This window comes from Primulina tabacum, chromosome 7, assembly GCF_025594145.1.
Source record: "Primulina tabacum isolate GXHZ01 chromosome 7, ASM2559414v2, whole genome shotgun sequence".
NCBI lineage: Eukaryota > Viridiplantae > Streptophyta > Magnoliopsida > Lamiales > Gesneriaceae > Primulina > Primulina tabacum.
This window is the reverse complement of record NC_134556.1, coordinates 37,939,479-37,954,158: the sequence shown is the minus strand read 5'-3', so window position 1 is coordinate 37,954,158 and position 14,680 is coordinate 37,939,479. Positions and strand designations below refer to the sequence as shown.

Below are 14,680 nucleotides of genomic sequence, written 5' to 3'. Positions count from 1 at the left end.
GTTGTAGTAGAGAAAATTTGCTATAGCAAAACCAAAATCCACCGGATTGACTTGACCATGAGTAAAAAGAGAACAGACCAACATGCAATGAAAGATTTTATGGGATTGATGTAAAATCAAATATTTTATGGTTGAAATGCTTTCGTTTGATATTTTAAATTAAAATGAGACCATTATAGGTTGGTATTCGGGACTCGGGAATCTAATATTTGACAGCTTCCACAAAAGTTGAGCTCGGATCAAAATCAAATGACCATGGAATCTCACGCAGTCTAGAGTTTTGACCCAAAAGAACAATTAAAATAATATCTGCTACATTCAAATACCCAATGAAGATGATGAAATTAATGTGTTTTAATTCAAAGCACTCACTCTCTATCTCAATGTAGCAGCAGCAGTAGCAGTAATATGGCAATAAGTGAAAGGGCGCAATAAAGGAAATAAATACAGAGGCTGGGATGGAGATATTTAAAGGAGATTGGACACCATGGTCGGCCTCATTGACTCACACATTCCAATGGAAACAATTGCTCTGGATCCTTATTTAATCAACCAATTCCATACTGGTCTGGGACCGCTGAGATGCATGTCCACCATTTATCACCATATTAACAAAAATAGCACTGAATGAAATCTAATTTATAATTAATTTCAATATATTCAGGTAGCAGAAATAAATATAAAACAGATATTGCTATAAAATTACAAGTCATTCGCCACGCAAGACACCAAAACTACTACAAAAAAGATGGTAGAGAAAATATTTTCATTCCATTTAAGAATGGTCATGGCTTCCATAATTTCATGCTGCAGTCAGCCCCATAAGTTGCAACAAGGTTTATATGAGGATGGTGAGCAAGACCAATCACGTCCTTTTCGTGTACCTGCTCATCAGACAAAGCACAGTGGTTTACTAATATGTGAATTGCTTCTATGAAAAATCATCCGGGAAAGAAAGTAACACTAACACACATGGTAGAATATTTAACAAAAGGGAAGTAAAGGTTGATTGCTTTAAACTATCCTTAAATTCAGAAACTTACCTTCATCAAATGCTCTAGTTTTCCAGATTGCTGACTGAAGCAGTATAAATTTCTGCATATTTAATGGGACGTTCTTAGCAAAGTAGGGAAAGTCTACAGTGACAAAGAAATTAGAGAGAACTCCTAACAATGTCAGAATTTTACAGTACTGAAGATCAAAACCCATTTAATTTGCAGTATACCTGTCTTCACCAACACAATAGATCCATTCCCCTTTGGGTGATACACAAGCCGCCAGAAAATCTCCACCTTCTCTTTTACCAGATGAAAAACTTTTCACAACCTTTAACAATAGATTAGATACATCTTAGAATAAAAGCATCATTTAGATGGAAATAACATAGCAAGAGTGATGCTCCCCCCCAATCTTGTACTATTTTAACTACCAATCAAAATTGAATAACGCACCTGCCCTTGAAGTGTCATGATATATATTGACGATGTCTTATTGCACACAATTATATGATCGGTGTTTTTAGGGAAAAGATGAATCGAATTCACTGATGCATCACCTCCCTGTAGTTGACAATAAAAAAGAACCACTAATTCATCATATATCGATCCTTTTTATAACAAAGAAAAGAACTTAGTACAATTATACCAGCCTAAGGAAAAAAATCAACCGCAATAAAGATAAATACCCTTAGAGGCGGTGGTGGCTTGAAGGTCTGCAAACAGTCTGTAGTCTTCATATCCCAAACCTGTACGTCATTATTGGCATAAATAAAAAACTGATACAGTAGAATGCTGCAGATATTGGTCTTCAACGAATAACTTAAAACTGAGGTGCATACTTTCACAGTGCAATCACTCGAGGCAGTTATAACGCAAGAACCATCATTGGTAAAGATGGCATCATTAACATAAGATGTATGGCCACGAAACTCTTTCAACATCTTTCCTGACTTCATACCATGAATTCTGTATGAAATATGGAAACAATAAAAAAAGTGACTTCCAATTCAAGAATTTGCAAATTTTATACTTCCACTATTTCTTCACTCTATGTCTTACTCAGCAGTTGTAGCTTTAAGGAAGTTGAAGAAACGAAAACGATGTTAAAAAATACACCAGTTACGAATTCAACAAACCTGGCTGTGCTGTCAAATGAGGTGCTTAACAACTGTGTTCCATCGCGAGAAAAGGCAACACTAGTGACACCATCAGAATGTGCTCGTTCAAGACGACGCAAGCACTGGCCAGTCCTGATACGCCAAACCTGTAACAGGACAGTGAGTTAGCTAAGTTTGCTTGCGGTCACAAGAGCCGAGTTAGCCAGAAACAGCATAACAAAAACCTTCATTTAAAAAAAGTGGTGATGGTAAAGTCATTAGCTACATTATCGCATCATTGAAGTTATCAACAACTTTTTTTACCAGCAAGTTTTTTTGGGGAACAGATTGAATTTCCTTCAAATGTTAAAGATATTATGGCACAATCGCATACAGGAATAAAGAAGTACAAAGACGAACGAGCCTTACCTTTATTTTCCCATCCTGTGATCCAGAAGCTAGCATCTCTGAGTCTCTACTGAAATCAACACACAGGACAGGATCATCATGCATCATGAATGTTTCCTGCCAATCGATACCAGATAAGTACAGTCAAGCATCACAATCATGCATTCTACATATTTAAGCATCAAAGGAATAATACCACAACCAATATATATTGCATCTCTAATATCTAAAACATACAGTAAACAGCAGCCTATCAAGAGGCAAAAGGGTGGACCAAAGAGTTTGTTTTCGGATTGTAATACGATCAGGAAAAAATAGTAAATCAGCATATATCTAGACATTCTTAAACTCAAAATCAGGCCCAATGTGTGGCTATATTTGTATCAATTATTTTAAATCATGTAATCTTAAAACCTTTTACCATGGCATGTTCTTCCAAGATAACTTTCCAGAATAAAAGTTATCACATAAAGTCATAAACTAATGTCAAGAAACAAAAATGTAACTCTTTTCATTGTTGTGTCATCCTACCGCGATAACTAACTATGCATAAGGCTGTAAGATACTGATCATATAAAAATATACTACTTTAGATTGACACAGTATCTTAGGTTTCAGCTGCAGCATTAAATCTCGGAGTAGAAATTGGTGTTAGAACTATATCAGGAGTCAAATAGGCTGTTAAAAGAAGAAGAAAAATTAAAAGTTGACTTACATCAGCCTGGTATTGAAGATCCTTTTTTAGTTTTCCACTTACATGATCCCAAACCTGAGATAGACTAACATTAGCAATCAATGATCTTAATGTAAAAAATATTCAACGAAGGTACTTCAAAGGAATAACCTCAATAAATCCATCAACTGAACAAGAAACAAGGAATTGTCCATCTGGAGAGAACCGGGCACACTCCGGATGACTGTTCTTCCCAAACTGCAGTCAATAATCACTGTCAAACTTTGGTCATGTTCGAAGGTAAAGTAACAGAGAAAAGAAGAGAAGCAAGGTCAAGAAAATAAACAAATTTTCAGAAGAAAAAAATAATCGTCAGTGTTTGCTATACACCATCTTGATTTACATCACAAAAGATTCACAAATAACAGATCAAGAAGAAGAACAAATTTAAAAGGTTCCAGATCATTAGAGAATATTAAATACTATGTGCCAGTTTGGTTTCAATGTTACAAAATTCGTAAAAATTAAAATTGCAGCAATATGCTACCTAGCAGTTCAAATAGAACTTCACGATAGAAAACAATCATATATGAACCAAAATCTCTATCAAAATGAGATATATCGATTACCTTTATAGTATGCCCAAGAGTTGTTGGATACATATCCTCCACATCTTGTTTCATGGCAGCTGTTCCTCTAAACAGATCAAATTGTGTTCCCGGCGGAAGTAAACCTGACAAGACCAAATAAAGAGGTTAAGCAACATTCAGCGATGAACATAACAGGTAAACAGAAATTTTCGTAGAAGCCAAGATAAAACTTCAGAAGATCCGTTGGATTAGTAATGAAGCAGTAATGGGTGTATATCATGGCTACATCTTTCAACTAGGAAACATCTAGAAAATGGTTTGATTTGAAACGGCAAGCACCAAAAGAATTTATTTTCACATTAGTTTGTCCTCGATAATTTATTCTTCTATCACTTCCATGATAAGAGTACTTTCATTAATACCAGGTATGTCCAAATTGTGCTGATAAAGTAAGGTATCTGAAAACAATATAACAGCAGACAGAAACTAAAGTAGGGTTAAACTCTTGACCGATTCTAAATTTCATCACGTGTTCGTACAAAGTGTTGAGATGTTGAATAAAAAGTTTAAACTATGAATATCTAGCTATATTTCATTATTTCTATCAGAAAGGAGAACCTTCAAGTGATAACAGCCATTTTTTTAATAGCAAAAAACACACATCAAGAGTTAGAATCAAGATTCAGGCATAACTTGACTAATCACATAAGAAACTTCATCCTATAAAACCTTGGTGCTGCTGCCACTTTAGAGCTTGACCGATCAAAGCCATTAAACGTGAAGGTGGAACCACTGAAACTTCTGAAGCGACAGCTGAAAATACAATAGAAAATGTATGTAAGAACAAGTGTCAAAAACAAATTAAAACAATATAAAGATACTTCAAATGCATTCAGCTTCCTGATGATTATGAACCCATGCAGCACTTTTAATCCTCAGTTTCCAATGAATGTATAAAAATAAAGCTAAAATTTTAAATAAAGAAGGATAAAATGTTTTACATAGGCTGCTATACCATTATTTATATGAAAATGAATCACATTTTAAATAAAGAAGGACAAAACCTCCGCGTTTTAAAATGTTAAGTATGCTGACTGTCTTTCAAGAGGATATATCAATCATTTAACTGACAAACGATGGGTAAAAATACACTTAGAAATTGCCTTTAACTGATCTCTAAGAAACATAAACAACTTATTATGATACAACGTGCCAGCTAGAACAGAGAAAATATAAGGCCTATACCTTGTGCTATTTGAGAACGGCGTTTTTCCTTTGATGAGTCTTGATACACCTGCGCATAAATTTCAAACGGTATTATTTTAAACGAAAAAGTACCAAATGGAAACAATAAAAAGTTTTCATAGTCAAAAGGACTAAGATAACCTAGTAATTCAAGGATCAAGCTGTTGGTTAACTGGACATCATAACAGAGAAAAACATGACATAAACATTAGATTACACGATAGACTTTATGATGGCACAAATCTGCTATGTCTAGGCATTAGGTGGTCAACAAAATCATGGACCAGCCGATGAACTGCGAACCAAATGTTTCTGGAAGCCCGTAATCATAAGACTGTACAAAACAGATAGTAATAACAGAGCCAGTAAATAAGATACAGTTCTTACCTCATTGGGATCAAAGTAAGTCCGAACTAGTAGATGCTCAAGCCGTAAGTATCGTTCCGGCTGCTCCTGTTTCATGACACCCATCACCTGGGTTTGCCTTAATATAGCGCGTGCTGTATCAATTTCTCGAAGTTCAATCATTTCCAAAACAATCTACAAAAAGAACAGAAAGTGATGAACTTCGGCAATATATTCTTCCAAAAGTATCTGGTTTGCTTTGGGTCATGAAGTGGACTCGATGCATCAAACTCCTCAAAAGATCAATGGCTGGCAACAAATGGCGCATGCTGACCTGGCTGCCAAAAGTATGGAATGGCTTACCTGCTCATAAAGATCTTCAAGCTTCTTACGAGGAAGCTTAAGCTGTGCCAATTGCGGTAAAATCGCATCCCACCTTCCACTATTGATGTCAGCGGTAAGTGTTTCGAGACTGTCCACCGTGTTGAGAGAAACTTGGCATTCATTCTGTAAAGTTTGGAACGTTTGATGCAAGGAATTTTCTTTGCAGAATTGAAGAACAATCTTTATCACACTGCAGGCAAACACAAGGAAAAACAAAATAATATTCAAGACTAAGTGGCATAAGACTGTGGTGGAGTGTTATCTCAAAATGATTTTCTGGCAAAGATAGGGCATAAATCATAGCCAATTCAATAAAAAGAAGGATAAAGAAAATATAACGCGTCATCAGAAAAAATACCGACCAGTCAAGGAAGTACAAAACATACCAGTATAAATGCCAAAGAATGATGCATTATACAATATATGACAACGTCTGTCGTGACAAATTCATCATACCGGAAGATTCTTCTCCAACCAATTAACTACCCTCGGGCAAATCGTCAAATTAGAAAGCAATCAACAAATCGGTTGCAAATTATTGCCATAACACAATACTAATCACTGATAATAAAACCACATAAGAAAAAACCGCAAAACAATACAAGGGAACTTCGGACTGCAGCAATATACATATTCAAAATTTCGAAGCTTTTCAAACTCCATTATCAGTTGGAGAAGATAAAAAGCATTCTCAATTAACAGAGAACGTACACATAAGGGAAACATGAGTAAATGCAGAATAATAGTGGGGAGAAAGCTTACTCCCGAGCTTCAATTTCAAGCGTTGAAGACATGGCAGCAGTGTTCCACAAAAGTAATAGCCGCTGAAACCCTAACTTACGACACCAGCTGCATTGGACTCCAACACTTTTTGTGCGAAATTTGAGTTTATTATATATATATATATATATATATATATATTTTAATAAAGAGAGTTTATTCGCTTTTTTTAATCCATTAACTTTTGTTTTTCGAGTGACAAGAAACAGAGGGTAGTAAGTTTATATATATATATTACATCGGATCCCAGTCTTAGGACTCCGAACTCGGACTTAACACGAACTCGCTCTCCAATCGATTAAACTTTATTAACATTAAACCTTGAAGCTATTGACATCTCTCTCCAGCCAACCAACATTTTTAACATTAAACTTTGGTTCCATTTTGATTACCAAAGACTCCGAGGTTGGACTTACTACAAAATCCTTCTCCTATCATACAACAATTCGATTTTAATAATTAAATCTTGGAGCTCTTAGGATTGCCAAGAACTCCAAGCTCGGATTTATCACAAACTCTCCATCCAACCAACTAAAATTTTCTAACATAAACATTGGAGCTTTTAGAATTACCAAATAGGTATGTGCTTTTCCCATTGTGCCTGGGCCGAAGTCACATCAGAGAAAATGGGTCCAATAGCTGAAAAACTAGTAGGCATTAATAACATATCGATCCTAATGTTCAATATTGTGCTGTAGCACTTGGGCTCTGGACTGGGCCTTGGCCTGGGTCTGGGACTGGGCCGAAGTCCAACAAGAGAAAAAGGGTCCAATAACTGATAACCATTAGGCAAGTAGCCAGCCAGCCAGCCAGCTCCTCCATTCGGCTAGTTCAGTCACGCACGGCGCACCACCAATCTTCCATCGTCCGGTGGTGGTAATATGCTCCTGCATCTCCGTTAATGTCCTCTAATACTAAATTCTACGGGTTTCTCTATTCTCAGAGCAGCCGACCTCCCCCTTTTTGTGTGTTCTGCCACGTCTTTAATATGACTTCTACAATTTTCACACAACTGTTGTTTTGCTGTCTATTTATTTTCTGAATTTTGATGATTAAGAGTGATGTTCTTATCTGGAACCTTTTCAAAATGATATGTTAGAGTTTTAGTATTCTTCCGCAGATTATGAGCTAGCTGTGTCAATTTTTGTTGGTGCCGTATCTGTCTTTTATCTACTAATTAACTTCGAGTTCTCTATCAGACGACAACAATGGCAGAAAAGAAAGGGAAATCCAGGGATGGAAGCCATAGTAGTCGAAGGAGAGATGGAGAAATTATGAATAAGAAGAGAAAAGGTTCGAGCTTTGGTAAGAATAAAAGCGATAAAGCTAATAAGAAGAGGGATTGGCGTGGGCCTCGTTTGCCCAATGCATTTCAGAAGGAGCTAGATCGCCGCTACCCTAAGGGTGGGCCTTCAGATGATGAAGACGAGATGGCTTTTAACGATGACGTTGGTGATGATGTGTATGAATATGAAGAGGCTATTCCACAGGAGGAATCGAAGAAGAATAAGCGGTTTGACCCCGTTGAAAACTATCAGTATGAGCTTCCTGAAGATTTTGAGGTATCTATCACTGACACGTACACACAAGCGCAGGTACTCTTTATCTGATTCTAGTTGTTGCCATTGACTCTTAGGATGAGAACATTGCATCCGATGAAGGTGAGGAAGCTGAAGATGATGGAAGACATGCAAGGATGTTACAAGAGATAACTGGACTTCCAAGTGACTCTTTCTCTGGTAGTGATCTACCTTTCACCCCATACTAATTTGTTATTACAAGTAGTTTTAACTAAATTTAAAAATTTGTTCAGTCTGGCATGCCATAGGTTTTTGGTTTATCGTGTCATAGCCTCTGAAATTCAAGGATCTTCTGCGTAGTTCTTTACTGATTTGGGGTCTCACGATCCAAGAATTTGTTTACCTTTAGTATTGCCGGTAAGATATGAAATCCATTAATTAATGTAGAAGTGCGATTGAAGGATAAGACATCCCTCTGACTCATTTTACAAAATACTTGTTGACAACCCAATTTAAATCTAATTATTTTCCCAACTTTGTTGTTTGGAAACCCATACAATTCTGTAGCAACCTTTTTTTTTACTTCACAAATTTTTTCATGTGTGTCTCATGCTCAGCGAGTTTTAAAATTAACCCAGTCAACTGTTCAGTAATTCAGTTGTTTTTTATAGATACATTCACTGGTAACTCTAATATGTTCTTTCCACTTACAGGTAAAAAGAAGAAAGATTTCATCTTGTCTGAGGCATATCCAGAGTCCGAGTATAATCCTACTAGTGATATTCTTGATGGCAAGGGCCTGATCAGCATTCAGGACCTTGTGGAACCACTGCATGGTATGTCAGGTTTCAGCAAACTTAGAAAGGACCTGCGTCGGATGGAAAATAAGTCAGCTTCCATTATCGCACCACTTCCCAAGGCGGATCAAGAAAGATTGGAGCGAAAGGCTGCTTATGAACAATCAAAAAAGGATATTACCAAGTGGGATCCTTTAGTCAAGAAAAACAGAGAAGCACCTACTTTATATTTTGATGAAGAGATGGACTTGGGATTTTCGACTATAGGAGCAATAGCCTCTGAATTTGAACCTAGAACTGATTTTGAGAAGAAAATTGCTTCCTTGGTCAGCCATAATGAGGTTGTTGAAGCTCACAAAAAAGATGGTGCGAGGCTTCTTGAACTGAATGAGGTACAAAGGTCAAATACATCTATAATTTACCTCAAATATGTCATCAACCCTCTTTTATTTTTTATTTTTTTTATTTTTGTCTTCTATTGTGCTCTTTTCAAGTAACAACAATGTAAATAGAATATCGCTCAAATCAATTGTTTGTGGGATGATACGTTGCAGGTGTCAATTGAAGATATGAAGGATCATCAGGATCGGCTTGCTAAAATGCGTGGTCTTCTTTTCCGCCATGAACTGAAGGCAAAAAGAATTAAGAAGATTAAGTCGAAAACATATCACCGTTTGTTGAAGAAAGATAGGACAAAAGCAGCTGACCTGGCAATTCAAATGGATCCCGAAGCTGCCAATGAACTTGCTATGAAACAAGAGTTCAAAAGAGCTGAGGTGATTAAATATATGTTGACATAGGATTATTTAAAATTGCTTCAATTTGTGTCCGGTCAGTCTTGTTTCAGAATTTTTTTATCACATTACTCTTCTGTTAATGCAGGAACGAATGACTTTAAAACACAAAAACAGCTCAAGGTGGGCAACTCGCATCTTAAAAAGGGGTCTGCAAGTCCAAGATGATGAAACTCGGGTAGCTTTTGCTGAGCAACTTAATAAACATGCTGAATTGACTAGAAAAATGAGTTCTGTGAATGAAAGTAGTAGCAGTGATGAGAGCAGTGATGAAGATTACGGTGATGATGTGGCAGATGGTTCAGATCTGGATAAAACGTCAAAACTGTTGATAAAGGCCAAGGAAAAAACACGGAAATTATTAGAAGAGGATGAAGAAACGACCCAATCAGGAGTGCTCGCTCTACCTTTCATGGTAGTTTGACGCATCTGTTTTTTCAATGTTCTTGTCCCTGTTATAAGGATGCATGGATGATGTTTTAAATTTGTAAATATTTTTTGTCAATAAATTTTTATATAGTTATGAAATTGATACGTTGTGACCTTGATGTTTCTTTGCAAAGGTGCGGGGGTTGAAAAAGAGGAAGGAAGCTGCTGATGAAGAAGCAAATCTTGCTCTCAAGGAGTATGAATTATCATTAAAGAAATTGGATGATAAAAGTGAATTAGGAGGTTGTGATATGAATGTCTCAAGTGGAAGGAGGGTGTTTGGTGTTCCTAAAAAGGCAGTTTCTAAGGCTAGTAAGAAGGTCAAATCAGATAGTTACTATGCCAACGGTGATAGTGAAAATGATGATGAGGAAAGAGATGATGAGGTTATTGAACATGAAAAAGATAATCATTTACTGAGATTATCAGACATTGATCCTAATTTCCTTCGTCACGAGTTTGAGATTAATCATGATTCTGCGTTTAAGGTGATTGATCTACTTATCTTCATTCGATCGTTGAAGATTTTTTACCACGTATTGGAAACACTGTGATCTTAGTCTTCAGTGGAGCATGTTAGAAGTGAAAGTCAACTAGGAGGCTTTATTAACAATTGCTTGTTGTGAAAATGCGAACTTTGTGTCTCAATAATGATATACATTTGTGTATTTGTAATGAGGATTAATAATGTGTTAAAGTATTTAGATTTCCAAAACGTTGGATCATGATGCACTAACTTCAAAATGATTTTTAGACGTTCCTGAGAATGTCTTTGTGCTCACAAAGATGAGAATGCCTTTGTGCTTGCAAAGATTGTTAATGGCTTCTTGTGCGTATCAGGTTCCTTAATGTCAGGCCCATGCTGCATAGTCTCAATATTTCTCAAATGTTGTTATCCTATTGTCTGTCATGAAAAAAATTGCTTAATGAGATTTGGTGGGCTGTAATATTCATCTCAGTTATATATCCCAAAACCCTTTCTAGCTATATATATGTTCACTTCTTGTCGCATATTGTGTGTTAAGACTTAAGATTAATTTAAATTGTAATTTGTTGCATTTCAGAGTTCTGAGGCAAATATTGAAGTTCCAGAGCCCAAAATCAGACATGATGTTTCTTTCTTTGCGTCGGACTCGTGGAAAAAGGTAAGCTTGGTTTCTTTGTAGAGATAAGAACTTATCACGATTGGTTCTAATTTATGATATGGTTGAATAGATGAAAAAATCATCAGCTAATAACCAAATTCAAGTTAGCAATGACAATATTGGCAAATCTTCAGCGTCTGTAAGATCTTTGGAAAAAGATCCAATGATGGAGGTATTTCCTGCTCTCACAAAATTTACGTGCCTCACCATTCCAATTGCTAGTGTGAGAACTCTTTTCTTATTGTTTAGCAGGATGATGATGGCGATAGTGATGCTGATAGTGGTGGAGAAATGGTGGATGGAATTTTATCCAGTGGCGGTAAGTCTGCTTATGAACTTCCATCCCAGTCAGAACTTATACAACGTGCATTTGCTGGTGATGATGTCGAAGAAGATTTTGAGAAAGATAAAGCGGAAGTATTGAACTGAGGAAAATCCAGAACCTGAAAAACCTATTTTACTTCCTGGCTGGGGTCAGTGGACCGATGTACAGAAAAAGAAAGGTTTACCTTCTTGGATGCTAGACGAGCACGAGACAGCTAAAAAGAAGAGAGAAGAAGCTCTCAAAAAGAGGAAGGATGCACATCTGAATAATGTTATCATCTCAGAGAAATTGGATAAAAAGGTCATTATATGCTTATTTATGGTTACGTTTATTCCTCGAAAAGCTGCATGCTCTGTCTGAATAATCCGGTCTGTTATCCATACGTCTCTCCGATGTGATTTTCCCTGCTAGTTGTCCCTTACATCATTTGTGCCATGCTTGTTTGTAACTGAATGTTTGCTTGAAAAATTTATGTTGTTCATATATGCTGAGAAACTACATACAAAGTCGCAGTCTAATTTTATATATACTGATGATCATTAGAATGATTTTTTTACTTGGTATCTTGTTGTCTAATTGTTTGGGTTGAGGGTTCTGTTGTTTTTCTCATTGGTGATCTCTCTCTTGAGTTATTTTGTCGAACGTTAGTCCTACTGGGTTTTTATGATACAGCATAGGTCTTAAACCTTAAGCTCATGGGGTACTTGAATAGCAGAATAGGTGGTAAAATCTTGGTTAGTGGGTGAACGCAAGGAAAGAAATAATATTTGGTAATTGACTCTGTTAGTGCATTCCTTCTAGCCCTCCCACCGAATGTTCCACTCGGTGACTTGACATTGCAGTGCCTATGTTGTGACCTCAATGAGGGTCATTATCTCTCTTTCTCTATTGACAATCTAGGTTTCATGTTCATGCAGTCCATGGTCACTCTTGGCTTGTTGGCACGGATGTTAGTGAGCCTGCCAGAGTGTAGTTTAATCATGTTAATGATTTACTGCATTGGCGAACTTGATTATGTTAATCTTTGTAGCTTTAGGGAATGTGTAACGAGGTTTGACAAAGGTATGGCTACTGTATGCTGCAGTTCAATCTCTAACTCTCGGGGTGCTTGCATATATTTTCCATAATCTATGCTCTTGTGTCGTAATTCATCTGAGACTCAGACTTCTCCGAATAAGTTGATCATAGTTCAAAAGCATATATTAATAAACATATGAGACCCAAAATCTGCTAGACGTGCTCTGTAAAATTAATAATTCAATCTGAGATTTGTTTTATTTTATATTTATTCCTTGAAAAGCTGCATCCTCTGTCTGAACAATTCAATCTGTTATCCATATGTTGCTGCATAATTTTTTCCTGCCAATTGTCCCTAATAGTATTTGTTTCATGTTTTTTTTTTCAGCTGACAGTTTGTTTTGAATAATCTTTGTTCCTACAGGCTGAGAAACTACATACAAAGTCCCTTCCTTACCCCTACACATCCAAGGAAGTTTTCGAACAAAGTATTCGGATGCCGATTGGACCAGAATTTAATCCTGTTTCTGCTATTGGAGCTCTTAACCGTCCGGAGGTGCATCATTTAAACACATTCTGACTTTAATTCCATCATTCCTAGTATTCTTTTTAAATTGATTCGTGCTTGTCATTTGTTGATGGACAGGTGGTAAAGAAAACTGGTGTTATCATCAAGCCGATCAAATTTAAGGAGATTAATACTCGTGCGAGAGATGAAAACCATGCTCGCAGTGGACCGAAGCAGAAGAAAGGTAAAGATAAAAAAATGCCTGTGAAAAAGAAGACTCCTAAGGTGTAAAACAAAGAGATGATACAAGTCAATCAAATTTTGTATTTGGTGAGTAGATTACCTTTATTAGCTTGGTTACCTGGTATTTGATAGTGGTCCATGCTGAGTTTGTTTTGTTTTCCTTCCTTGAAGATGATCTAGCTTTATTTTATGTGAGCCAATCAAATGCTACATTTTCTTCTTTTTTGGTCATTGCTTTATGATGAAGAATACATTGATTCACAGTGAGCCGGTTGGTTTCTGGGAACACTTTTTTACTTCACTTTTTTTGGTCAATTGAGGATTCACTCGCCCTACAAGCAGAGATCCAACAAAGAAGAAATCAACGACAAATCGCAAATTCATGATATTTAATTTTATCTTCGGAACATAAGCGGGGCTGCTATTGACAGAAGCTTTTGGTCTTCCTTTAATAGTTTTAAAATTGCAATTCCAGCCCATGCATGTCTTATTGAGAAGGTTGTGTTTATGGAATATTCGGACAAAATATTGACTTGAAAGGACCTAAGTAAAAAGAATGGAAAGGAAGACCGAGTGGGATCAAAGAAACTAGCGAATTCATCACTAAATAGATCAAAATAGGTGAAAATTCGGACATCACCACAGCACACTTCGTTCTTTCACTCAAAGTCTCCACAAAAATGTGGTACCACTTTCAATGCCCAAACTCCAAGTGCTGTCCTACTTCAAAATAACTCAATTTTCCAAAAGAGATGGTTTAAAATATATTGAAGTTATATTGTTATCATATGTTATAGTTTTTGGTAAAATAACGTTTAGTCCTACACGTAATGTTAGTGAATTTTAATCAATTAATTAGACAACATTTTACATATGTTAGCTAATCCACTCGTATTTCATGATAGGGACATAAAGCATCGTGCTCCCATTATTGTGCATTATTTTATTAACCATACAAACTTTGGCTTGTATCCTTATTTTGCTTCGTCTCTAAGCCTGTGAGTCAAGAGTATAATTTTTGTGAGACGGTCTCACAAATTTTTATATGTGAGACGGGTCAATCCTACCGATATTCACAATAAAAAGTAATATTTTTATTATAAAAAATAGTACTTTTTCGTAGATGACCCAAATAAGATATCCGTCACAAAATACGACCCGTGAGATCGTCTCGGACAAGTTTTTAACTTGAATTAACATGATCATTCTTCGGATTTTAGCGGGGATGGTGCAGTGCTATTGGCATGTGAAATCAGTGGATGCAAGAAAACAAAAAATTATCTACTTACCGTACCACATGCCTCTCTCTCCGGCCCCTTTTAAATTTAATTAGATTCCCTTGTCATTTATATGCTAAATTACTTTAAATTTGTAATCCGGTC

At 36.3% G+C, this 14,680-nt stretch overlaps 2 protein-coding genes across 3 annotated transcripts; one reads left to right on the top strand and one right to left on the bottom strand.

Annotated features, from left to right (window-relative positions):
- Positions 1-624: 624 nt before the first annotated feature.
- LOC142551747 (suppressor of mec-8 and unc-52 protein homolog 1) lies at positions 625-6,668 on the bottom strand. Of its 2 annotated transcripts, none has more exons than XM_075661132.1 (16): positions 6,503-6,668; positions 5,720-5,930; positions 5,399-5,551; positions 5,012-5,060; positions 4,496-4,579; positions 3,806-3,909; positions 3,348-3,434; positions 3,219-3,272; positions 2,525-2,620; positions 2,135-2,262; positions 1,838-1,964; positions 1,685-1,744; positions 1,452-1,559; positions 1,226-1,326; positions 1,044-1,095; positions 625-884 (listed from the first exon to the last, which is right to left on the bottom strand). In XM_075661132.1, the coding sequence occupies exons 1-16, from the start codon at positions 6,532-6,534 to the stop codon at positions 786-788; spliced, it is 1,545 nt and encodes a 514-aa protein (XP_075517247.1). In that variant the 5' UTR covers positions 6,535-6,668; the 3' UTR covers positions 625-785. The 2 variants fall into 2 exon arrangements, with proteins under 2 accessions (XP_075517247.1, XP_075517248.1); XM_075661133.1 differs by lacking the exon at positions 6,503-6,668 and adding an exon at positions 6,127-6,284.
- A 623-nt stretch (positions 6,669-7,291) lies between these two features.
- Positions 7,292-13,519, top strand: LOC142551746 (uncharacterized). The gene is given in 13 exon segments (XM_075661131.1): positions 7,292-7,396; positions 7,720-8,082; positions 8,157-8,259; positions 8,754-9,229; positions 9,392-9,613; positions 9,720-10,046; positions 10,195-10,548; positions 11,125-11,205; positions 11,276-11,377; positions 11,458-11,631; positions 11,633-11,830; positions 12,972-13,103; positions 13,194-13,519. Coding segments are annotated over 12 exon segments (2,676 nt in total). The 5' UTR covers positions 7,292-7,396; positions 7,720-7,728; the 3' UTR covers positions 13,347-13,519.
- Positions 13,520-14,680: the final 1,161 nt, after the last annotated feature.